Genomic DNA, 26534 nt, shown 5'->3' with positions numbered 1-26534 from the left:
GCATCCCTTTGTGCTGCCAGTCAAAATTGGTGCCGGCTGCTCTGTGTGTCGAGGCACCACCGACTGTCAAGGTCTGTTTGAAATCCGAGTCCGCCCCCCCATCCCCACCCCCCCACCCACATTTCATCCATGTTGTGAGATGTGGAAGAAGGTGACGGACAGACTGGAAACGCAGACACACTATTCTTTAATCAAATAGTCTGGTGTTCAGTCATTGTGTAGGAAGGGAAAAGGCCGGCTGCACCTTTTCCCCTCCGATGTCTTTTATTAATACTGAGGTGAATTCCCTCCCACTGAAATTAAAGCCTTCGAGTAATTCAGGTCAGCATTAAAACGTGTCAATTGTGAAGAAAATATGACTTCTTTTTTTTTTTTTTTAACCGCATTTGTCCCTTCCATTCACCCGTCGTCTATTCTCAGGCTGTGGCCCTACGCTGTGTTTGTTTTGTGCAATTCACACTGTGGGTGGTTTAAGCAACCACCTACACCAGCTGTCCTCAGTAGCGAGTGCAAATTTAAAATTCTCACTTTTGTGTTCGGAGTATAAGATTGACACAGCTTGGGACCGAAATAGTTGTCCATCTTCCTTGTGGTTCTTTGTGTTTATATTTGAAAAGAACAGAGTTCTTGATGGCCAAGGTTCATGCTTTGGCTGTAGATTTTGAAAGAAGCAATACCGGAGTGTGCAATTAAGACACTCCAGTAAGAATTGCCTGACATAAATATGGCTGTAAAAAGGAAACAGAATTCTAAAGCTGCAAAACACGATTAATCGCAGTTCACTATAAAACTTCAGACCAAAATCGCAATTTAGAAAAAAAATGATAATTTGACAGCCCCAGTTCAAATCAATTGTAAAACTGTCTCTCTCCTTCTTAGTAACAAACTGAGGATGGTGGTGGCTGTGCCGCGCAAACAATCTCAATAAGTCGCTGTGGTCCCTGGAAATCAGCAGCGACGAGTCAACAGAGACTCTGCTGCCACTTATTTCTGAGACGGGCGCTCCCACACACCGGCTGTCCCCCCCGCACCCTCGCACGGTAGAAAAGAATCAGAATGTTTCTTCTTCTTCTCCTCGCCTTTTGGAAGGTCGAAGAGAGGTCACTGCTGCTGCCGCCGCCGCCGCAGCAGGGGATTTTATCAGCAGGAGCGAGCAGCTCCTGTCTCATCGCTCTAAAAGCTGGATCGCAATTCAAACAGACGGAGCCGACAAAAGGCCCGGGTTGACTCGTCTCTCTGACAACCAGTTTATAAAAAGGTACCGGGGAGGAAAAAAAAGGAGATGAAGGCGGCCGCGATGATTCGTCGACACGTCGCCCACCGTCCCTCCCGCTGCTCCAAAACATGGCAACCCAACAACAACAACAACAACAACAACAGGGAAATCATATCATCATGCCATGTTTTCTGCTAAATATACCTAAAACAGGCCTTGTGTGTGTGTGTGAGTGTGTGTGTGAGTGTATGAGTCAGTCATCTAACACAAAAAAAACAACAACCTTATTTTGGTGGAGGTGCAGTGGCGACGTTTACCTCGTTGAATGACGTCAGGTTGAGCTTTTTGGCGATGAACTTCTTGAGGTGCAGGACGGTGGCCTGCGCCGAGCAGCGGATCCACTTGCGTTTCAGGCCCCGCAGTTTGCTGCTGTTGCACTCCAGGCATATGCTGACCTGATGGTGGGGGAGGAGACACGCGGGGTTCAGTCGCCGTAGCCCAAATCTCACAATTCCAAAAAAAAACATTTGGGTTGTAAACAAAAAGTTGTTTTTTTTAGTTTGAAGCTATTTATTGTGTAGTATTACGCTTTGCTTTTTTTTCCATATTCAAGTTGAAGCGAAACTTGTTTGGGTCAATATAAAAAGGTTCACTGTTATATCTGGAGGAAGATTTTTTTTCAATAAATATCAATGTTGGCCTGCAACTTTATCCTAGTTTAAAATATGTGTGAACCTCTGCCAACTACCTTATGAACTACAAAGGCGCAGCTAGTCGGCTTATTGTGTTCACCGAGCCGTAGTATTGTTGGAGACGCGAGACGCGAAGCCTCCATAAGGGTACAACAAACAGATTCCACGACTTTTTCATGTCTGAATAATGGCATTTGCAAACCGCATGACTTTCTCTGACGTGAAAGGCTGCTTTTAACGTGACGCTGACTTGGCAATGGAATCCTGAACAATAGCAACAAAAAAAAAGACAACTTGTAGAAGGCCAATAGATGAGCGGGAAATTGAGAGATTTCAGCAGTGCAGCTGCAGTGTGGAGTCAACCAGTTGGGTGCTTACAGGACACTAAAACAGACAATCTGTGCGCTTAAATGTGTGCGCAGACCTCCGTCTCTGAACCCCAGCACATCTACAGATTATTCCCACGAACTTCATTCCGGAACAACGGGCAACTCCGGCAAACTGAGAGCAGCGGCGCGACACATCTGCTTCCCGGCGGCGAGAGAGCGCCGCAACGCCTCCACAGCCGCTCCGCCGCGGCTTCATTGCTTCGCTATTAAGCCGGGGTGGTGAGCCGCGCTGCCGCTAAACGCACCGGCAGATGCTGCCTGGGCCCAAAAAAGCTGCAGCGAATTGGGATGATTTCACGCAAACGCCGAGGGGGAGTTTGTTCGACGGCATCGTCAGCAGGTCAGACGGGAATTTAAGCTGCGATAAGTCGTTCAGAGCAGCGCCGCCCCCTCCAAGTTCTCTGAAGACGACGGCGGCGACTTGGGGTTTAGAGCAGCGGGGCTGGTTCCACACTTCCTAGGGCTGGGTACCATTCAAAATGTTTTGATCAAATGTCAGTTTCGATACTTTTGTCTTCCATACCCGCTCCGCAATCGCACTTTTTCAATGTCTGATGTTTTAATAATAATTCATTGCCATTACAGCACAAGACGTATTTTTCCATTTCACTGGTGATTCAAAGTACGATTTCCTCAGAATCTGTATTCCCGTCCTTTGCCGCTTCATCCTTGGCATAAATGTTGCTTTACTTTGATCCACCTTAATGAAGTGGAGCCAATAAGAATAGCTAAATAATATAATACTTATGTGAAAGCCAATCGCCAGCGACTTTAGTTCTTGACAATCGCATGCAAAATTATTATTTTATAATATTTATTTTTTCGGATATGGAAATTTGACAAATGGGAGATGATTCATTTTTCGATATTCCATAGGATTGTAGAATTTCAGTCGGTGCTACAAATGTATTGCCCCAGAATCACTGGACTAAAGAGCTCCGGTGAGTCAGTCTGGGCCTGGTTTGTTGCCGTTAGCGCCCCCTGGTGCCACCGACTGAACTGAACTCTAGACTAGATTTCGAGATCAGATTAGAGCTTTTAACGACCGGTCACTTGAAACCCAAGCAGCAACGGCTGCAGCCTTGCAAAGTTTCACCACTAACAATCTGACTTCAAGCTTGTGTGGAAACTCGACGCAAGCCGCTCACGGTTCAGGGATTATCTCCCATTAAAGTTTGTTCTCTTGTGTAAATACAGGAAGGAAACCAAACGCAGGAAGCAGCCGGCAGCCAAACAGGCACACGAGCAAAACAAACACGAGAACGGGATGAGCTGCAGCGACGGGAACGCTGAATTCTAATCTCGTGCAAAGACGGAAACACGGAGAGTTTTAATGAAGCTCCTGTCGGCAGTTTTCTAGAGACGAGCAACAGGATTATTATCCATCAGGATTACACCGGTGCGCTGCTTGTTATTGTGCAGAGAGAGGGAGAGAGAGAGAGAGAGAGAGAGAGAGAGAGAGAGAGAGAGAGAGAGAGAGAGAGGGAGAGAGAGAGAGAGGGCTGGAGCGAGCGAGTCGTCGTAGCAGCGGATTGTTTTGTGTTTTCTTGGCGCAGTTCCTTCATCTCGCTGCCAAACTTTCCCACAAAGAATCTGCTTTTGCTTCTGGCCGCTGTCACACCATTATCAAACCGTGTGATGCGACTTCTGTTTCTATATATATAATAATTCTTTGACCGTCCCTCACCATTTTATTATTGTTTTCTTTGACTTGCGCATTTGTCAATGTTAGAATTTTCTTTCTTTTTTTCGCATTTACGTTGCCCTGCCTGTTCCTCTAGCTGTGCATATACACATGTATATATATATATATATATATATATATATATATATATATATATATATATATATATACATATATATATATATATATATATATATATATATATATATATATATATATATATATATATATATATGTATGTATATATAGGAATCCTGTTTTTCCTGCAGTTGGTGCAACGCTTGGTGTCAGTCCTGTGCTTCGATAATTCCCTCTGCATTATTGATTTAAAAAAAAAAAAACATTTCGTAGCACTTGCGAGTGAGCCAGAATATAAATAAAATTTAAATAAAAAGGTTCGGTCAGAAACGTGTTCAGCAGAGCGGCGCCGACGCACAAACCCAGCAGCACAGCGGCCGGTAATTGTAAACCGCCGTGGCTTTTATTTTATTTTTTTTACCGCGGCAACAATTGATGCGCAGCCTTTGACGACGGCGACTGCACCCGCAATTATGGCCGGCATTATTTTTCTCCTCGCTCTTTGTTTCCTCGACTAACCGATATATAAAACCCGCAATTATTTGGTTAAATTAGCTGCCTCTAATCGCAGCTCACAGATAAACCCATTTGTAATGCGGTGCAATTTTCCTTTTTGCCTTGGCCTTGATAAATGCCGGTGCCTTGCCCTGCAGTGCAGTGCAGTGCGGTGGTGTGTGAGCACCGGCACGGCTTTGATTCCACTGGTCCGCAACATTTAAGAGGAGTTTACTGTTGTCATGTCAATCAAAGATGAGGAATTTTTTTGCACAAATTAAATTAGTGGGATAAAAAAAAGAAGATATTTTTGGGCCTAAATCATAAAAAAAAAACATTGTCCTCCAAGACAGCTGTGACTGAGTTTTATTATTTCCGGTGAACGTCTGCAGCCTTCCCCCCTTTGCATAAGAGGCCTGGCGAGCGTCCCGTCAAGGTCGTACCTGCTCGTCACTGCGGTGGTAGTCGTTGTCCTCCTCTGGTTTCTCCTCCCCTGCCTCCTTATTGGCCGTTTCATCTGATTTGGCATCGCCTGCGCACAAAGACACGGGGGGGGGAGAGAGCAGTGAGCAGCCATGTTGGAAAGAGAAAAAAAAAAGCAAAGATCACAGCTTCGCAGCTTCAATGTGTTTGGACCGATCGCAGTTCAGAGACTCAGAGGGGAGTGTTTGTGTTCTGCAGGTTTAAGAACGGCGTCCTGGGAGCCGCTAGAGCGTCAAACATCCAAACCGCCTCCTGCTGGCCTCCTTTAATCAGACAATTACATGTCGCAGGGAGCCGAAGCGTCCTTTAACAACACGCACGCCCCCGGGGGGGGGGCCAGCGGGCTCCTCCAGGCCGACCTCTGGGTCGTCCAGGATCGGATCAAACCCGCGGATGAGACGTCTGGTCGGAACCATCGCTTCGACTGGCGGTGACTGAGTGACAGGTGGAAAACAGGATGGACGCAATGCAAGATTTGATGATCTGACCAAAAGTAAACCCCTGTACGACACCAAACGCAAGGATCAGCGAATCTTCAAAATAAAAGTCACGGCAGCCTCACGTCTTTGGAGCTCCCTGGCAGATGTTTTATGACTGTTAGAAGACACCAATGAAGAACACCGGGTCTTTAAATCGGGGAAACCAGCGCCGCTCCATCATCACTCACAGCTCACCTGCTCTTCCTCACCTGGGTTAAATAATGTTCGTCCCGCACTAAAAATCCTGCCAGCCCCAAAACAATAAAAGCAAGAACTGGCGCTGTACATTTTTCTTCTTTTTTTCTTCTAAAAAGGAAGAAAAAAAAATCCATAAAGCAGTTGTCCAGCTCAGGTGGAGCTTTGTTTTTTCCTCCGCGCTGGCTGAGACACTGCGGCGATATTGGATTTTCAGATATGAAACTTAGTTATCAGAGGCAGAACGGCGGTGCAGTGACACAGGTAGGTATTGCTTTTCTGTAGCCTTGGACAGGAGGAAAAACACAAGAAATTGAGTCTCCTCTTCCTGGATGCAGTAAATGTAATATCACTCTGCGTGCCTGTCACAGTGTGTGTGTGTGTGTGTGTGTGTGTGTGTGTGTGTGTGTGTGTGTGTGTACACACTGGTTCACACAGAAGGAGGATTGTGCTCAGCGGCTCTCCGGCCACTTTAAGTGTCAGCAGTCCCAGTGAGACTCGCCAGCAGAGGTCAGAGGTCGCCAGGAGCACCTCGGTGCTGATTGTCTCCACTTGGTTGGGCTGGGCTGATTGCTTACGCAGGAGCTCCTGGCTCCGACCGAGGCTCCGACCGAGGCTCCTCCACCTCCACGACTCCACCCTGGCCGCTGGGACCTCTTGTTTGCGGTTTCGTCGATCGTGGATAAATGAGCCCTTAATCAAGGTGTAATGCGGCTCGGCACAGCGTGGCCTGTCGTCGCCGTGGTCTCTCTGCTTCGTCTTCCCAAGCTAACGGCTAATGAGGAGCGTCCGTTTCCCCCGTTAACCAGCAGCAAGTGTGTTTAAAACCATGCAAGACGCACTAATTCTCATTAAGACTTGGGTCAAATTGGTGTGAAGATGTCTGTCAGATGCAAACTCATTTGTGACGCTTTCGTGTGTGTCTCACATTAGTGCAGCGGGCGAGTTCGCCTGATGCTGCGTCTCAGAGGGAAGCGTTCCCGCAGACTCAGTGGCCCCATAGACGTAAATAATGAGCCACTTTCACTCCAGTGTTTGGAATTCTGAGGGTCACTGGAGTTCCTCCGACTTCACGACTTGAAATTCAAACTGTAATGGTTAACTTAATTTGTCATTGGGTGCGTCTCCATAATGCTTGTAAAAAATATTCCACCTCCTCCTCTGTACAAACACAAGGCGGCGTTTTCACTTCAAGTGAACTGATCATGTGACTCCGTACGTCACGCCCGCACGATTCTAGTGCGGTGATTGGAGAAAAAAAAACAATAAAACGTCCTATTTGAAATGTGTTCACTTGGTCCAGTCGTCGTAGAGGACTCGCAGAATCGCCGAAGGCTTTCCGCCGTATTTAGCCCTCTGTTGTCATCCTCCAGCTAAAATCGACGCTTTGTCGGACCTTCCACACGTTCAGACAGCGACTCTCGGAGGGCGGAGCCAATCCGGGAGGTCTCAGTGAGCGGCGGAACGTACCGTTGCGCTGATCCAGATGAGTCTTCATGTTGTTCAGCTCTCCCTTGATGTCGCCAGGAACCTCCATGCCCAACTTCTGGTAGAACTCCCTCTGCTTCTTTATCTCCGCTGCAGGGCGACACAAGGCCGAGAGAAAATGAATAAATCACAGCTCTGCATCACCTTCCGCAACGCTTTGCGTGCATTACGTAGACTGACACTCACCCTCTTGGAGTCCCGGGACCAACTTGTAGACAATGTCTTGCATTGTTCTGTCATGGCTGCAAAGAAGGACAAAGTCATCAGTCTCATTCTGAGGTTGTGCGTTTTCCACCTGATGATCCTGATGGGAGATTTGTTTTTAGAATCTGGGAAATCACAGGCAGAGTGTGTATGAAAAAGCAGAGGATGCTTTCAATGTTAATCAGCACAAGCCGACCTCATCATTTATTTACCAATGCAGGCAGTTGGTAACAGCATGTTTCTGCTGCTACCATGGTGGCCTGTTGCACCAGAACCACACCTGTGGCTCCACCCCCTGCTCCTGCTGGCCTACTATAGCTGATCTGTGAGAGTTCAACCTTCTGATTACAAAGCGACTCTTCATAAATGAAAAAAAACAAAACGCTGATTATGCAACAAAAAAATAAATAACTGTATTTAATTTAAACTAATGCAGGCTCTCTGTGCTGCTCGGCTCCGAGGCTCCACAGTGAACACAAAACCGCCGTCTTCCTCAGCCCACTGAGTGAGCGACGCTGCACTGGTGCTGCGAAGGGACGCGCAAGAAGGAAAAACACTGCCCCCTGCTGGTCAGAGCTGGCGGTTTCAGCTTAGTATAGAAAGAAATGTATTTAATTCCTACCAGTAATTGTTGTTTCATTTAATTTTACCGAATTTTCACAGTCAGTTCTGGAAATTTAGATGATAAAATAAATTAAGAGGCTTCGAGTATTTTTGGCTAATATTAATTTTCCACATTAAGCCCAGAAACGGGACTGAACGCCTCACTCACGTTCTGCAGAACCAGAATAATTTCTGCATCTCCCCCCGTGAGGAGACGTCTCAGTCTCAGTGTGAGTTTTAGTTCAGCCCCAAAATTCTCTCTGATCACTCGTCCCGGCGAACAGATGGCTTTTAATCCGCCGACTTGTTCTGCCGCCTCAGATCATTGCAGATCGTTTCCCGTCGACTCTAATCTCCGACAGAAGAAATGAGACGACAACAAAAACAGCTGCGATAACGGCTAATTGTGTTTAAAATGGGGAGTTTCCTTCACAGTGAGGAGCGCCAGGATGTAGACGGCAGCGGCAGCTGAACTAAAGAGTTGATGTTTGTGCATTAATAAGATGTGCGTGAGGAGGCGAAGGCTGGGCCGGCTGTGTGTGTGTGTGTTTGTGTGTGTGTGTGTGTGTGTGTGTGTGTGTGTGTGTGTGTGTGTGTGTGCGTGTGTGCGTGTGTGTCGGCAGCTCCCCCACTCACCCGATATACTGCAGTGGATGGCTCTGATGAATAACAATCCTACATGTGGGACACGTGTTGTTCTCCTCCAAGTATTTCACTAGACAGCTTCTGCAGACTGGACACACACACACAGACACACACACACAGACACACACACACACACACACACATTTATATACATATTTATAACATTTATATGCACGCGCATATACATACGCGGTCATGACGGCGAAACAAACAGGGTCACAGATGAAGATTGACACCTGCTGTTTTTATGCGGCTATTGTATTAGAACAAGTAGTGGGCGGTGCCGGAGTTCTAAACTTCCCGGATCAGAACCGACAGATCAGGACGTAAACAACAATAATAACGGGCCCACATTTAACTGCAAATTGTATTTTTTTTTTTTGTATTCAAAGAAAATCAATGTAAATGTTGATATTTTTGCTCAGCCAAATCTGGCAGAACCTCCTCAGTGGCTCTTCAGAACAAACTGCGGTCCGCGCGTCATTTCTGATTTGACGATATTCAAGCAGGTACGCAAGATTTTACTATTTGTTGTTGGCAGGCAATCCTACGACTGCTGCATCCTTTGACCTTTTAACCTCTGAACAGCCTTTTTATTCCAAATAAAACCCCTGCGGGATGGATCAGAACCTGTGGCCCTGCTGCTCAGCCTGCAGCTGACATGTTCCACTGCAGCGGAGCTGTTGTGCTTCAGAACAGCTGCAGTGGTGACGTGACGCGAATCTCTTTGTCTCCCCGTCGAGGGAGACCCCGTTCCTGTTCTTTTCTTTTTTTTCCCCACTTCCTGAGGTTTCAGGATGGCAGAGATGCACGCATTTGTGGGGGAAAGGCTCCCTCCAATGGACAGATGGGGAAGTACATAAAATGGGTTGTCCAAAGACAAATTGACTCTCCTAAGTCAGTGTTTTTCGACCTTTTTTCAGCAATGGCACATTTTTTACATGGAAAAAAATCCCATGGTAAACCACCAATAAAAAGATGACTAAATAAAATGACTTTTTGGCCAAATAATGGTCATATCGTCTCTTGTATTTCTAGATTGATTTGTATTTTGCACGCTTACTCATTATTTGCTTTACACTGACGTAGCTTTCTACATTTTTTTTTTTAGTACTTTTACTCTCTTGCTCTCCTTTCCGAGTAACAAAATATAAATGCTCTGCATATGTTTACATATTTTGTAGTATTGACAATGAAGCTACCCTGAACCTTTATTTATACTTAGTCAGCGTGAAACCTGGGCCTGTTTAGATGCACACCAAGCTGATATCCTGGGAAGAATTGAGCACAGTCACTCCACAAAGGAATTTTCTTTTCTTTTTTTTAGACCAATTAACTAAATTGGATCATTTTTCACGGCACACCTGATATTATTTCACTGCGACACAGCGGTTGTAAAACAACGCTCTAAATGCAGTGAACTTCGACTCTTTCAGCCAAGTCTGGTATAAAAAAAAATAAAATAAAGACGGCTGCAGCAGAGACCTGATTTAGATCTGAAAGCTTTTTCAACATGTAAACAAGCAAAGTGTTTTGTTTTGTTTTGTTTAGTCCTTTTTGTGATTTGTCTACAAAGAAACATTTAAAACAGCAACAAAAAATAAATATATTTTAAAACATTCAATAGTTAGTTCCCTAAATATGAACAAGAGTCTGTACTTGTCTGAAATCCATCACCCTGCAATCTGTGTCAGTGATACTTCACGTGTAATACCGCGATTAACCTCTCGCGGGCAGTAAAACCCTTTGTTGCCAAGACGAACCGCAGGTTTCCCTCCATTGTGTCAATGTCTGATGGATGCATGAGGTCAACAAGTCTGCGTGCAGCAAGAGGAGAGGAGGTCAGACAGGAGGCGGGTGGGGAACCTACAGGTGTGCAAGCACTCTGTGACGGTGGTGGCGTCGATCAGGTAGCCCTCACACAGGCGACATGTGATGTGGGCGTTGATGTGACAGAGTTTAATCTTCCTCGTCAGCATGTCGGGGTTCTGCAGCAGGAGGGAAAAGGAGAAGTTAAGAGGTTTGATCAGAAAAATACAAAACATTCATTCAGACGGATGTTGGATTTTTTTTTTTTTTTTTTTTAACAGGCAATTCTTGCAGAGGCGGAGCCAGAGGGGTGTCCAGGGCAAATCTGATTGGACGGTGAGACAGTAGCGAGACTGCCGCCGCACACAGCAGCTCGTAACCACAACGTTGCACCTTTCAATATCTCGGTGCTTCCTTTCATTGCTGATGCAAGCGAGCCAATCGTTACTTCCTGTAAAGATCAACCGGCTGCCAAAACACTGCTGCAGCATCCACGTCAATGAGTCTTCATTGAACTGCTGGCGGCCGTCATCGCCGTCATAAAGACACGTGACGTCTGGAGCCTCTGTTCTTCCTGCGCTAGCGGGCCGTCGCCGTTTTTGTTTTCGTCTCGTCTCCTCGCGTTCAAAAGAGCGAGTCGGCCATCACGTCCGCCCGCCAGCCGGCCGGGTGGAGTTAGCGGGGCTCCTGCTGCATGACATTTTCTTTCAAGGGTCTGTTTGAAGAAAACTCCTCAGCTCTCCCCCTGCAGGCTGCTTGATGTTTCGGCTGTGATGTGAGTGCAGTCAGAGAGACTCTGGCTGCGTCTCAATTCAGAGTCTGCATCCGTCGGAAGGAAGCGTCCTCCGAAGGACCCGGCCGAGAAGGACGAACCAAACCCTGCCTCCCCGGTAACCACCCGGGACGGTCCAGCCTTCGGCGTATTTCCTGGTTGCGTCACCGCCGTTCCCTCCTGCTGGCCAACCCCGGAAGTGACGTTTACATAGCATCAAGCCAACCATTGGTTCGCCATCCAACCATGTCGTTGGATGTTCAAATTGGTAAAAACTCGACGTTAAAAACTGAACATTTGATGTGAAATTTGAATACTTCTATTTATATGTTGTGTCTTTGCAAGTAGATGCTGCAATTCCAGCTGACTTCCCAGGATCCCAGAATGCTTTGCAGCAGCACACAAAGCATTCTGGGATACAGAAGGACGCGGAGGACAGTAGCGGTGTATCCTTCGAATCGGTTAAAAGTAGGGCGCATTTGCGGCTGTGTCGGTGCGATATTAGGAACTAACGTCGGCGGCGCCGGGAACTACAGTAGTTCCTCCTTTGGGTTGGTGTGGGTGTTGTTGTTCTTGGAGCGCTGTTCCCCCTCGTGTGGCGTTAGTTCAGACAGTGAGGCTTCTTTTCCTGCTACGTTGCTTTGAGGAAATAATTTTCCTGGAACACAGGATGAAGGGAAAATAATTTCCTTCCTTTCATTCCTTTTGATTTCTAGTTCTAGTTTTTTCGTTTTATTTCATTGCATTCATTTAATTTAGTAATAAATAAAATATGTAAACATGCTTAGGCACGAAAAAACTAAAACAAATGTGGAAATACTAGAATACGTTCTGATGCTTTTTCCACTTCACCTTTTTGTTGACCCAAAACCAACAACCTCCTCTCCTGACCACTCTCTGGGTCCCAAACATCAAATGCAGAGATGTGACTTTCTCAGTAGCCACTGGCTAATTAGAACCTCACCAACAGCAGCTGGATCGTTCAGGTTCCCCGAGTGTTTTTCAATCAGCCTTAATTCTCCATTAAGCTAAAACATCCTAGCGGCTGCCTTCATGGGCAGAGAGGCGACAGGTGGCGGCTGCCTCGAGCTGACCGGTGATGCCGCGCCACCTGCCTTCCAACACAAACACCCACGTATTTATATTGCGAGAAAGGAAAAGAAAAAAATCGCAATTCAGACACGACGACCGACAGCCTGAAGACGCGCGGATCGCACAGTCCGTGCGCACACACACACACACACACACACACACACACACACACACACACACACACACACACACACACACACACACACACACACACACACACACACACACACACACACACACACACACACAGAGAGTATTGTGAGCGTGCTGGTACATTTTAATATCCCAGCGTGAGGCCAACAGTACACAGGACGTGCGCGGCAAGCAAACATTTGCATAGAAAACATTGTTTTTGCACACGCATAGTGCCTGTAGCTGTGTTTCCATTTTCCGTTTTCCCGCGGAAATAAAAGCAATATTTCTAAAATTCCGACAAAGTACAATTGCGATTTGCAGGCGTTTCCATTGAACAGTGTGAAGCTCTTAAGCCGCGATTCTCGTAAAACCCGCAGGACGAGATTTCCGTTTACTTTTGTTTGTTTGCTGGCAATGTTTGGGGGAGGGGGGGGGGTTCACTTGAAGTGAACTGGTCACGTGACCACATACGTCATGTCCGCCGACGTGTAAATGCGAAAGAAATGTTTCCATGACCCTTTTGCGATTCACCCCTACATTAATACGTCTGAAAATCCACCTCATGAGAGCGAGCGTCTTTTATTGCGATATTTAGGTTTCGCACAATTCTAGAGGTCATGGAAACGCCGCATGTGACTGCAAGCATCCAGTTTCTGCACAGCGTTTCAATTGCCAGGGGCAACAGGAGGGCATCAGTGAGGCCTTGGGGAGTTTCTGTCCCACTGTCTTGCAGCAGAGCTCGATCGCAACACTTCGAACGGAGCTCTGACTAAAACTCCTGTCAATGGCTTTTGTTCACGAGGGCAACCCAGATGGGGGGAGCTGCTCTGCATAAACAGCTGCAGTTTAAAAAGAATATTTACCCTCCGCTATTAGGAGCAGCTTTTTAAATAATCAAACAGAATGTCTGAGTGTTTTTTTTTCTTCTTCAGTTTGTTTTGATGCAGCCAGTCAGACAGCCCCGCGGTGTCGGCGAGACCGTCGGCTGTCTGCTTCTCCTCCACTCGCTTTCACATTGAACGTCTCACAGTGTCAGAGAAACACATCTTGTCTCAGGTTGTGCGAAAGCAAGACCACCTGGGCATCCATCACCTCCACTCCAAACTGTGGATTCCAACTCCACGTTGAAGAGTCTGAGAATAAAATACCTCCAGCTGTATTTCTGAGAGGATTCCACCTGATTGCCGTAACCAGAGTGGCACAGACCGCATTCAGTTATGAATCATCAGAGCAAACCAGGCTGGGGCGTTAACGGGGCGTAGTGACGTCACAAGGGAAGATGGGAGAGAGGATTTCAGCAATTTACCAAGTTGTGATTAAAATCCTCGACTCCACTTGCAAAAGCAACATCCGGGGGAAGATGGAAAACTTCCCGGACGTCAGCTGGACGATTGATTTCGTTTCCAACAAAGACCAACGCAGCTTCAAGCCAGCACGACGACTTCACAACGCAGATTAGAGGAAGCTCTCTTTGTTTGCGGTCAACGCTGTTTCAACAAAACCTTTTGCAACATTCTGTAAGATGAGAGTTAAAAAGCTTTGTGGGTTCAAACCCAGACTCAAGCACGGCTGCGCCATCAATGACTTTTTTTGCGATTTTCTGAGACTTTTTTCCCAAGGTCGCTTTTACACAAATCAAGTTTTTTTTTTTCAGCTCGTGATGGATTTTTTTTTTTGCTTTGCGGTGTGCAGTTTCACCCCCCCCACCTATCCCCAATCAAAGCAACAGTGAATGAAATAACAGACAAACCGAAATAGAGGCAGTTCGAGCCTCCCTGAGAAAATACAAATGTGCCTCTGCTGGCTGTATATGCGCCAGACGGTATTCTCTTGCATTCCACTAAATTTAAACTCCAGTGTGAAGAGTTCACTCCCATCAGCTGACTCGTCCTTCCTCTCTCTCGCTCTCTCTTCAGCTTCCAACGGGTCAAAGTGTCTCCCGCTTTGCTTGATTGTTTCGCATAAGGCAGAAAAAAATACCTTTCAAAAGAAAAAAAAACACTTCCATTCCCTGCGGCTGTGTGTGAAAAAGAAAATGCTGCTGGCAACACGTTTGACTTTCTCCTCTCGAGGCTGACAGACAACAATGGCAGGGGCTCCTCGCCGATCGTCCCCTCCCCCGCTCCCCCACCCCCCTCGGTGCCTGGCAAAACAGGAAGTTGTGCTCACCCCTAATACCGCCATGCGTCGATTGTGGATGTTGCAGCAGCCACGTCTCTTCCTGCGCTGGTGCGGCCCACAGTGTTAGCTCCTCATCATGGACAGCGTCTCATCGGAGCCTGCGAGGAGAGAAGGAGGGAGAGCAAAGCGGTTAGCACCGGTCGAACCTGGAGAGCCTACCCACAGCTTTTAAATCCCATCAAGTCCACTAAATATTTGCATCTCTTTGGTCTCCAACATTGCATATAACCTTTGACTCGTGAATGAACACACATGTATTTTTAAAGGCGTTGGCATTGATCCGACACTAAATGAATACACAGCCGGTATTGTCGACACGATACGGTGCAGATAATTGTAAACTCTGTAATTAATTTTCACGACCTTCAAGTGTTGTTGTGATTCGTTTCCCTGTGAATAGAAGTAGTGAAACACAGTAGAGAATTCAGGCCTTACAGAGGTAAATGGAAAAAGCCACAGGATGGATTTGCACCATTCAAGGCCTTTCGCACCTTTACGGAAGAAGACATCAGAAAGTTTGCCCTCCAGTCACATTTTTCACCATAATCTTTTCAGAAGACGGGGGAAAACAATTATGCCAACTTAATGGACAACACTGCAGTATAAACATCATGGTAATATTATGATAGATAGAAAGACAGACAACATTTCAACACAGGTACCAGCATTGGTATCCATTTGGACGGATACGCACACCACTACACATTAAGTGGCCCTTAAACGGTGCAATGAATTGAGTTTTCACAGCTTGACTGTAGGCTCTTGTGAGAGAAGCCATCAGAGTGAGACATTCATTAGGAAGGCGGCTCGACTGGGCGGGTGTTTCAGAATGACAGCAGGCCAGGGAGGCTTTCGATCATTGCAGAAACACCACGGTGGTGCCTGGAACCTGAGACTCTACAAGACTCTACTCTGTAAGTAAGTCATAAAATAACTCATCCATTCATTCATCTTCTATACCCGCTTATTCCTATTCAGGGTCACGGGGGTCTGCTGGAGCCTCTCCCAGCGAAGGCAGGGTCACACCCTGGACAAGTCCATAAAGTAACTATTTCATCCATTTTTTCAGTGTTTTAAGTGACAAAGAGCTAAATACCGTTGGGCTTCAAAGACACATTTAGTTGTAACTTTGCTGTGTGTTCATTTTTAATTGACATTAAAACAGGTTTTCTACATATCCCACCATACTTTTTTCTCCTATGAGGCGCTTCACCAAAACACTCCTGCTCCGGCCCCCTCCGTCAAATGTGTTAGAGCCCATTGTGGCCCACCAGTCTCAGAGTTTTTCTACCCCTGCTCTACAGGAACTACGCACTGGACAGAAGCCGTCCTGAGTCGGCTGCAGCGGTACAACTCTGCTCTGCCACCAACAAACGCTTGAAGCTCTGGCCAGAGGGATCAACCCGGAGCTGCACCACAAGCTTTCTGGCGCTGTGAAGTCGTTCCCCGTCCTCGGCGAAGGGGAACAGACTTCCGACCAGCGGAGAAACCGAGCTGCAGGAGTCCCACCACCGCAGTCGCAACGGGGGGGGGGCCAGGCCAACGCCCACCGCCGCTCCGTCCCTCCTCGCATCGCACATAAACAAACACGCACGCTTGACGTCAAAAAGTCTGCCGGGTCCCCGCCTCCGCCTGTTCGTCAGACCGTGAAATTAGCCCAGTTCGTCAACTGAGGCCAAGTGTGTCGGCGGGTCTGTTGAGGACAGGCTGCCACACACAGCATCTTGCACAGATGTTATCGCCCGGTGACGTCTGGGCAACTGCTTGGTGATGTCATTTTTTTCTTCTTCATTTTTTGAGCCGAGCCGAGGTCCAGTTTACACTCTGGCGCACACGAGGTAAACTCAGGAGCGTTTGCATGCTGTCAATAGCTTTCCCAGATAGCCATTGCAAGCAGGTGTGGTGAGTGGTGGTGAGCCGTCAGGGCCTGCAGGACCTCCTCTGCTGGCCTCACCATACTTAGATATTACATTTTACCATAAATAATATGATAAAGCTACTCTCCATAGTCTTTTTTTTTCTTTTCACATTATATAATATCCACTTGTTCCATTGTTGCAAGACCAGCTAGCTGCTTTAGGCTGACGTTCACACGTACCGTACGCATCCTGTGATTGGATAAGAAGCCCCGACGGCAACCCGGAGACCCTGTTGGTTCCTGCATGTAACCAAAGAGTGCAGCACCTGCCGTTCAAACGTGCTAAATAAAAACACAAAACTTACGGGCCGCAGTCAGTTTCCGTCTCGGTAAATCAAAATGTGGCCGCTCAGCAATCTATTTGGATTTTCTCCACGCGGTATTTTGTGCATTCTTTCAGGAACACCTGTGTTTACATATTCATTGAGCTAAAAGCGCTTCAGGTCACGGGCGCAACCCTCATTCTGCCTCGTTAGTAGGTCAGCTTTGTCATTAATTAGCACGTCTAATGACTTATCACGCGCAAACCTTCATTACATCAGGCCCATTGAGTGTACACAGTAATCACAATAAATGCTTTATCTATTAATTATACATCTAATCACCCTAAGCATGCCTTCAAAGCTATCGTCAGTTCTTCACCTTCACCTCTCGTCTCTTTGTTCTACCACCACCTGCGGCACTGATCATGTCCTCCAATCAGCTGCTGGTTCCTGGCACTTTCTGTCAACAACACTGTTCTTGTTTGTGCGCCAGGCGACAGGTGCGCCGCCCTAGCCCACAGTGACAGAAGTCCGGGGAGCTGCCAAAGCACCCCGCAGCAAATACACACAAAACCAGCAAGTGGAGCCAGCGACTCGTGTGGACTTTCACATCCGCGGGGAAAAAAGATGAAGTTTTGGAGTCACAACTTGGCTTTTCTGTTTGACCGACGACCTCGTTGACTCCTCAGCAGGCTGATTATGATTCTGACAGCCGTCACGTGACAGCAGTAAACTGCACTGAACCTCTGATGTCCCAGTGTCAATTCTTTGTAGGTTTTCACGCAGAACTTCCACTGTATTCTGCATCGTAAAAAGACAACGGATGTTTAAAAAGTGACGCAGAGCCATCAACTCTTTGGCTGCGAAAGCCCTACGCCTACATCTGCAATTGCCCACAACAGTTGGCTGACGCGTGGCGGGCCACGCTCAGAGAGCATATGTGCCATCATGAGAGTTCAAAGTGTATGTGCGGTCAACAGAGAGCCTGTGATGACTCAAGAGTGTGACTGTGGGCTCATCATCACGCATCCTCCTCCTCCTCCTCCTCCCAGCCAAACCTGTCGGGCAGAAACCGACACACACACACACACACACACACACACACACACACACACACACACACACACACACACACACACACACACACACACACACACACACACACACACACACACACACACACACACACACACACACACACACACACACACACACACCCCAAACCAGTCGCTCTGACTTTAGTCACAAAGTTCTACAAAAGCTGTACCGCAGTTTTCTAGTAAAAAAAATAAAGGTATTTAATGTGTGTGTGAAAGCACTGATTAAATAAATACTAAAACAGCTTACACACACAGTTTGGACACAGATTAATTTTCAAGGTTCATCAAGACCACAAGAGAGCAACTGTGGAAAAAACCAAAGTGATCGCCGACGCGTCCGCGCCGACGATTCTCTCGACAGGAGGATCACAGAACACCGCCTCCACCATGTTCCACTTGGACCAGAATCACATCTGGACTGCAGTTCCCTGATGACTCCGTCACGTGACTCTACAAGACTCAGACCCGCTCCATTACAGCAGGCTGCCTGTCACAGTGCCGGTGAGCCGTTGCGCCAAGTTGTTGCTCTAAATAAGAGGATCAACTCGTCGCCTCAAATTTCATTCAGTCGACTGGGGTTGATTTCCTCTGCGTGAGGCAGATCAACCTGCTGGCCAAAAATCTGGGTTTGATGTTTTTCATATGTTGGCTCCGTGCATGGATGAGCCGTCACACAGCAGTAGATGAGTGACACAAGGTGAACATTTCAACTCTGAGGTACAAAAACACCACATTTGAAGCTCAACAGATTTAATTTTACCATCGCAGCATTAAACGTGTATGTGTATTAAATGAACGAAACCACCGTGTGATAAAACTGAGCCTTTTTTTTTCTTTGCTAATCCGTCTTTTTTAATACTTTATATTTTTAAAGAGAAAAATATAACAGCCAGTCATGTTTTGTACCTCCATCCTCCTCAAAGTGGGGATTTTACGAGAATTACGGCTTATGCGCTTCACACCATTCAATGGAAAAACACCTGCAAATCGCAATTGTACTTTGTCGAAATTTTTAGAAATATCGCTTTTTTTTTTTTATTTTGCAGAAAAAACTGTAACGGAAATGCGGCTGAAGATTCTCCTCTTCTTCACAAGTCGTGCTCTTGCCCTGCTTCCTGTGTCTCTGCTAACTGCCTGTCATTCACAGATTATCATTTACGGCTTGGCTCGGCGACAACACTGTGTTGCAAGCGACACACGCGCACGCGCACGCACACGCGCACGCGCACGCGCACGCGCACACGCACACGCACACGCACACGCACACGCACACGCACACGCACACGCACACACACACACACACACACACACACAAAATGCAGCCGTGCCTTCAGATTAACAGCGTTTGTGGTCGACAGTGAGCTGAACAACTGGCCCGCTTGCTCACACACACAGACACACACACACACACAGAGGCATCTCAAAGAGCCCCTGTTGTCCGGCTTGTGGGTCCTGGAGTGTTTGGCCTCAGTGCGAATCGGCTGCCAGCTGGACTGAAGGACACTGAGGGGCTGCATCAGTGGACGGAGGCAGGAGGCGAGCACGCCGCTTGTCGTGCAGGCTCTGGCTTCGCTTCAAAACACACACAACAAGCCACACAGACAGCAACCGACCACTAATTTAAACACTCAACCCCACACACCCACGTACAAGACACACACACGTTATTGCTTCCTCCTATTACAGTTTGATGGTCCTCAATCCTCCAGCTCGGGTTCAGAGAGGCTTGCAGACGAGACAATCGAGCAAAGAGAGGTAGCAGGCAGGCAGCCGGCAGCAACCAGCCAGGAGGCGCGACGAGCTGCCAAAAAGCTGCAACACTCAAAACAATTAAGCTCCGAGTCGGGGTGAAAGAGGGCCAGGAATGAAGTCAGCGAAGCTAATGTGTGAAAACGCCTCCCGGGGAGCAGCGGTGCAAACTGCCTCTGCTGCCTCTGCTGCCAGTGCTGCTAACGACGTCTTTAATAGCTGCAAGTACCTGGGCTTGATGATGTACACCTTCCCATCACGGTTTAAAGGCAACAAACGTCTCCCACTTAATGCTGGATTTAACAGCCGCGGCCGATGCCTGATGAAAAAAAATGGCACTTGTTGACTTGCTATTATTTATCAACGGCAAACAACCGTAACTGTTATTTATTTATGTTCCGAAGGTGGAACGACGACGCAGGTGAAACATTTTAAGAGTGATTTGTCACTCGACGAGGGCGTAAATGTCCATACTCAACAGCAAAATTGGCTCATTTAGCCGTCATGTTGGCAGAGGCGGCGGCGTGCGTTCTAAAAATCCGAGGGGATCATTTTTCTTCATAGCAAAATGAAAATTTTAGAGCAGTGGTTCTCACCTGCTGGGAATCTCAGGGGCCACATTTATTCCACAGCACTCAAAAATTGAAAAATAGGGCAACAAGACAGAATTGCCTTCATCCAGTCACAATCCGCATATAAGCAAAACATTATATAAAAATATATACATTTTGAAATTCATTTCAAAAAAAAAAAAAAAAAAAGGGAAACTGCACACAGAGCCACAAGCCAATCAAAGCAGCTTCCCCACCCACTTTTGGGTCACGACCCACATCTGTTGCAGAAACCATTTACTAAACCTGAACTCTCTGTGACTCAGTGTCTCTGTAGCATCGTAGAGTCTACAGAACAGGGCTGGGCAAACTCTCTGACTTGTGGGGCCACAATGGGTTCTAAAACTTGACAGAGGGGTCGGAGCAGCAGCGGATGGATGCTGTGTTTTGGTGACCCACCCCATAGGAGAACAACGTGTGCTTTAATGTGTATTGAAAATGAACAAAAGCATTACGACAAAATCTGTGTCTTTGAAGCCCCACAATATTCAGCTCTTTATTGAAATGACCCTTAAAACACTGAAAAAAATGGATGAAATACAGCTATTCCATGACTTACTATTAAATATTATTATTTCAGGTCCGGATTAAACAGCTTAACAGGCCGTATATGCCCCCCCGGGCCATAGCTTGCCCATGCCTGCTGTAGAGTGTTCTTGCTGTTTCAAACTTCAGCGCCGGGCGAGGGAGAGGAGTATCTGCGAAGGCCAGACGTGTCCCGCTGCCGATCACCAGGCCTGATGACCTCTGATTAAAGACGCCAGGGGAGGACAGACTCTGCGTGTTGCGCCGCCGCCACCGCCGGCCTTCAGGCGGGATAACGCAGGTTCCAACAGATCCAACAACAAGCAAAGGATTAGACTTTTGAGTTTGAAAGAAGGGCCGCTCTCTCTGCTAAACATGGTTTTTGTGTTAAAGTGGGATGTGCTGCTCTTAGGAAAGGATTACAAGGAGCTCTTGTAGAAAGATAAAACAAAAAAGCGGGAGTAGGGGAGGGTGTGTGGAACAGCGCTGGTTGTAATTCTCCACATTAAGTTTTCAGTCAGCTGAGGAGAGGACGAGTGAAACTGATCCCAACGGGAGAGACGAGGGAAAGAAAAGACTTTTCGCGTTTCTTTCCATTACTAGACAACTCAGCGCACATACCACCGGCGTGCGAGAGAGTCGCCGGCGCGGAAACACAAACGCTGGAGAACGCAGCGGGCTCGCCGGGCGCGCTGGATGAATGTTTCCAATAAAGGCCACATGCTTCTAGCGACACCAAATGGGCTCATTGTCCACATCCCTGGGAGTTCTGGAGAGAAGGCACCATTATGGTGGTCTTACTGTGCAGGGAACACACACTCTCACACACACACACACAGACACACTCTCACACACATGACGTGCGACTATCAAAACCCAGTGAAACTCAGCAGCACAAGGCGACGCGAAAAGTCAGAATTATTAACTCATCGCTATGTCTGCGAGTTCCAGTAGAGCCCAGGCCCAGTGCATGGCTCATTATTTTCACACGATGCCAATTTCCATACCTTGGTCTCCAGAACAATTCTTTTTTTTAATTTTATTTTTTAGTTATCTGAGTTTTTATAAAATCATAAAAAAAAAACAATTTGAACAACACAAAAAAAAACACGGAACTTATACAAAACAGAGCTTTTATTTTCTACTTTACCGGTGAATCAAATCTCCCAAAAATCTGTTTACTGTCTGTTAAATGTTGCATTCTGTTTTGCTCCACCTTACCGAAGTGAAGCCACACTTTAGACTTGTTTGGCATGACGCTATGTCGCCAATTTTCACCCTAACCGTAAACAAGCGTTTGCAACGTCTGCAAGTAGTTCACGCCTCTGTCATGTCAAAGCCAATCATCAACTTCAGAAGACGCGTAGGACAAATAACTGCTGGTTCGCAGATGCTACGATTCACTTTCTCGGGTGACGGAATTTGGCACCGAAAGCTGGGTTGATTCTGCATTTCGGTCAGTGCAAGTACAAATGCTACCCAGGCACCCAGCCCTAGAGGGCTGTGCTCTGTTGCCTGCGATGAACTACAATTGAACAGCTAAATGTAAAACTAAAAAATGTAAAAAAAAAATTTCAACTTCTGCCGCGTGAACTTTTACGGATGCGTGAGTCAAACCCGCTTTGTTGGACATTATCACCGAGGAAACGGCCTCAAAAGGTTTGATTGGGTGGAGCCGCTATTTGAGGTCACGCTAACGAGCACGGCATTGCATGACCCTAAAAACATGTAGTGGCAAATAGTCTATGAGAGGCTGCGTTTCCATTGCAGTTTTTTGCAAAATAAAAGCCATACGTTTTGCGATATACCTTTACATGGATACGTCTGAAAAACCACCTCACGTAAAAACCCAGTTTATCCAATACCAGGTCTTTATTGCAATAACTAGGTTTTGCACAATTTTAGGGGAAATTGAAACGCAGCTATAGTCTCATTGGCTGATGTCCGGTGTACACTGTGAGGCAGAGCGATGGTGAAACAAGCAGCCAGCAAAGACAGACCGGTACAAATAAATCAAAAGGATAATAATAAAAAAAAAACACAGCGACTGATCCTGGATTGAGTTCAACTGCGTTATTTGGCTTTGATTTCTCAAGATGTACTGAGAACCTTCCATCCATCTCCATGATTACCATCACTGGGACCGTCAGCAGGTGGCCAAATGGCACTTTAATTAGGCAGCGGCGGCTAATGGGTCAGTGCTAGGAAGAAACCGACCTGCCTCTTTTATCCTCAGTGCTGGCGACTGAACACACGGCGCCGCCGGTGCGCTGCACTTGTGCCGCGCGGCCGGAGAGACGCTCGACGGTGACCTTGCGGCACGTGCAGAAGGAGAGAGCCGAGAAGGTGGAGAAACACGGCAGCTGTGGCCTCGGGCAACTAGAGCAGCGACCCGAGACCAAACACAGGTGCAGGTGCAGGTGCAGTTGGGGTCCGCACTCGGCCGACTACCCACGGCGATGGCCTCGATCCATGCAGAGGTTTCCAGGGGGAAGGAAAACAGGCGCAAGAACTTATCAAGGTGTCGCTAAGAGCCGCAGCACCAGCATCGACTCGGCAAACCGCAGATAGCTTTCTCATTAAGGGGCGAGTTAGAGGTTGTTGTTGTTGTTGTTCAGAGTGTCCGGAGTCCAACTCTAATCTCATTCTGTAAAGATTTCCTACTTCAATAATTACGGCAGAAACTTGCTGCTCGCGGTAGAAAACGTTCACCCCACCAGCATCGCTTCAATTAGCTTCGGTGTCACAGTTTGATTTTGAACCGGATGTTTCCTCTTTGTAATAGTGAGTCCTGAGGCTCAACACACACACACACACACACACACACACACACCTCTGATATGCACCAAAATGATCCTGTGCAACACAACAAGCGGTTGCCGGGCAGGATAGTTTTCATCGGATAAAGGGAATCTTGAATGTGTTTCGGCAGATTAAAAAAAAAAATGCCTGCGCACAAGTCTGAACTGCAGACACAATGCAGGACATTATGAAATAACAGGCTGCTCGGGTTTCTATTATTACGGACCAACTGTTCAGCAAGTGAATCACTTCAGAGTCGCCTTGGTTTGTTCAAACAGCCCTGCGAGGGACATTAACATGTGATCAATTCGTTAACTTGAAAGCTTCTGCGAGACACTCCCAGACCTTCAGTCACCCTAAACGCTGGGTTTTCGCCAAACAAGTTTCCCTGAACTCGGATGAGCACGAGTCAGGGAGGACAGTGGTTTTTTGCTAAAGACCATACAGACAGTAAACTGCTGACAAAGACATTTTGCATTAAATCACAAAGTATTACAATCACATGATTGACTTGAGATCCTTTGTTTTTCACTGGCCAGGCTACGCAGTAATGACCAAAGAATCGTCACTTGCAGCGTGCATCAGTTCGAGGTGAATCTTTAATTCCTGCTAAAACAATCAGATGTCCGGCGTCAGCGTGTTCATTCAAACCTGGCGGCCTCTCAATTCGCAGTGTCAAGCCATGAAACTCGACACACACACAAAGCACAGAGAAAAATCTTTAGCGCGTTTTGGACCTCGTAAGTCTGAAGCTCCGATGGCCGCTCAGATAAAAACACCAGAGGCTGCAAGAAGAGGTGGATTCGCTGGAGAGCGGGAAGGTTGTGGACGCATCAAACCTTTCAAGTAGGAACCATGGAGCCGAGGAGACGCAAGGGAAACTTTTTGAAACAGCCACAGCAGTCTGGGATAACTTTTCTTTCAAGGAGACCAGATAAGATCAATGACTTGCTTTGTCCTCAGGTTGAAACGTGTATTTCAAGAAGAGATGTAGCATTTTTTTTTAAAAAAAAGATCATCAGCGGCACTTTTGCTTTACAAAATAAGATGCATTGACACACTGTATTAACATTTAATCTTCGAAAGCTGAGGTGCCAAACCCTGTAGTGACTGTGTTGTCTTGCAGTGCTCAACCCCGGATGGTTTTGTCAGCCACAATCTGGCTTCTCTGGTTCTGACCACAAAGACAGCGAAGACATGGGCGCCCAAATCCGGAGATGATGGTTATTATCCAATTACTGTACCAACCGAGCTTAAGTACACGGCAAGCATGTGAGTACTTCTCTCATCCTGCCCTGCTGAAGTTCCTTTCCCAAGGCTGTTCTGGGCTCGGCGGACTGACAGTGACACTGAACCACAGTGTCAGTCAGGCATCGCTCTGCTACTTTCAGAGGAAGTGGTGCATACGTAGACCTTCGCCGACCTGTTACTGCGGCAGCAGACAAACCGCTAAATATTCACTGAGCTGGTTGTCTCGTTTATTTGCCTAACAAGGGTTTGACCTACAACCTCCCGGCAATTTTCTATCACCCATTGACCTGACAAGCGAGTCTTGGACTGTGGAGGGGTGGGGGGGAGAGAGACTGGAAAATCTGGAAGGAACCTGTTGAACCTGGACAACATGCAAAGTCTTCACGGGGCCTTGCTTGGTTTTTAAGCTTCTGTTAGGTGGGAGTACCTGGCACCAGGGGACTATTGCGGAACCTACTCGGTCGGGATTCCTCGTCAGCAGAGTCGAGCCAAAAATGTTACGTCACCACAGTGCAGGCCACTGATTGGACGGGGAGCGAAGACACAGGGTGATTTATGAGAGCGACTGCCTCAGAGAAATCAAGCAAAAAAAACAACTTGTCGGCAACTGCGTGTTTTCACTAGGCTAACGATTCACTCAACTCACGACGCAATTTTCTCTTGGTTTCCCCAACATGGGTTTAAAGACAAATTATAGTCAATAAATATTTTAAATTCAATCTTTGAAATACCACACTCGAAAAACTGCAGCCAGCGACAACCTCTGGGAAACAGGGCAGCTGCTTTACAAGGCATCGATCGCAGTCTCTCCTGGAACCATCGGCGACGACCCTGAAACTGGTGCCGAGAGCTGGCACGAGCTCAGATGGACAGGTCCGAGTTTCAGAAAAACAGCCGCAAATTGAGACATTCAACATGGCTGCCAGAGGGAAGGTTGCGTCAAGCGGAGCGGCGAGGAGACAGCTCGCAGCATCCACACACAGACACACACAGACACACACCCAGTGTCCTCAGATGAACCGGCAGGCAAAGTGAGTCTGGCGAGCGTTCCGAAAGCTCACTCTCCTTGAAAAACCCAGAGACTGTCAGAACAGAACAGAACAGGGAGGGCGTCCGATTCGAAGGCAAACAACGGAGAAATCCTGTCTTGTCACAGCTGTTCGCCGACTGCCGTCTGATGCTCATTGCCACCAAAAACTGGCTTTGTGTCTGTCGAACGGACGCTTTGTCTGAAATGTCAACAAGGAGGCGAATCAAACGGCTTCGAGCCGCACAACCTAAACCTGTCACACACCATGACATGAAGAGAGAGATCTGAGAAAAACACAACAGCGGAGCCTTGAATGGGAGGAGTCTGAACAGAGAGTACAGGACCCCCCCGCCCCCGAGCCATAGCATCTGAATGACCAAATATTAATCCTGGGCATTTGTTGGCATTTCTTCCCAATGAGGCGTTTACACGTCCTCCAATCTGAGTGAAAACCCAAATTAATGGTGATTCTTGGTGTCAGTGAGGAAATAAAGCGGTGCATGCAAGTGTTCCAATACACCTCCATCCACCTGCCAGTTTTCCTCAGACGTGGACTCCACACTGCCTGCGGTTACATGGCTCCAGTAGAGAGTCTTTCCCCGGAGAGCCCAGTTAACTGCTGTTGCTGGTTAAAAGTGTGAGATC

General features: G+C 47.2%; 1 protein-coding gene across 2 annotated transcripts in view; it reads right to left on the bottom strand.

The window, feature by feature from the left end:
- Nucleotides 1-26534, bottom strand: part of pcgf3 (polycomb group ring finger 3) — a 35992-nt gene that overhangs the window by 5058 nt on the left and 4400 nt on the right. For both annotated transcript variants that reach the window (XM_076047992.1, XM_076047991.1), the window contains exons 2-8: nucleotides 14629-14738; nucleotides 10522-10639; nucleotides 8643-8739; nucleotides 7386-7441; nucleotides 7182-7289; nucleotides 4998-5086; nucleotides 1534-1671 (exon numbers count right to left, since the gene is read on the bottom strand). In XM_076047992.1, coding sequence (XP_075904107.1) covers nucleotides 1534-1671; nucleotides 4998-5086; nucleotides 7182-7289; nucleotides 7386-7441; nucleotides 8643-8739; nucleotides 10522-10639; nucleotides 14629-14643 — 621 coding nt within the window. In that variant the 5' untranslated portion in view covers nucleotides 14644-14738. The remainder of the gene's footprint in view (nucleotides 1-1533; nucleotides 1672-4997; nucleotides 5087-7181; nucleotides 7290-7385; nucleotides 7442-8642; nucleotides 8740-10521; nucleotides 10640-14628; nucleotides 14739-26534) is intronic.

This window comes from Nelusetta ayraudi, unplaced genomic scaffold (assembly GCF_046127955.1).
Source record: "Nelusetta ayraudi isolate G7.1 ecotype Tasmania unplaced genomic scaffold, CSIRO-AGI_Nayr_v1 ptg000097l, whole genome shotgun sequence".
NCBI lineage: Eukaryota > Metazoa > Chordata > Actinopteri > Tetraodontiformes > Monacanthidae > Nelusetta > Nelusetta ayraudi.
The sequence above is the reverse complement of the archived record's forward strand: the minus strand, read 5'-3'. Positions and strand labels throughout refer to the sequence as shown.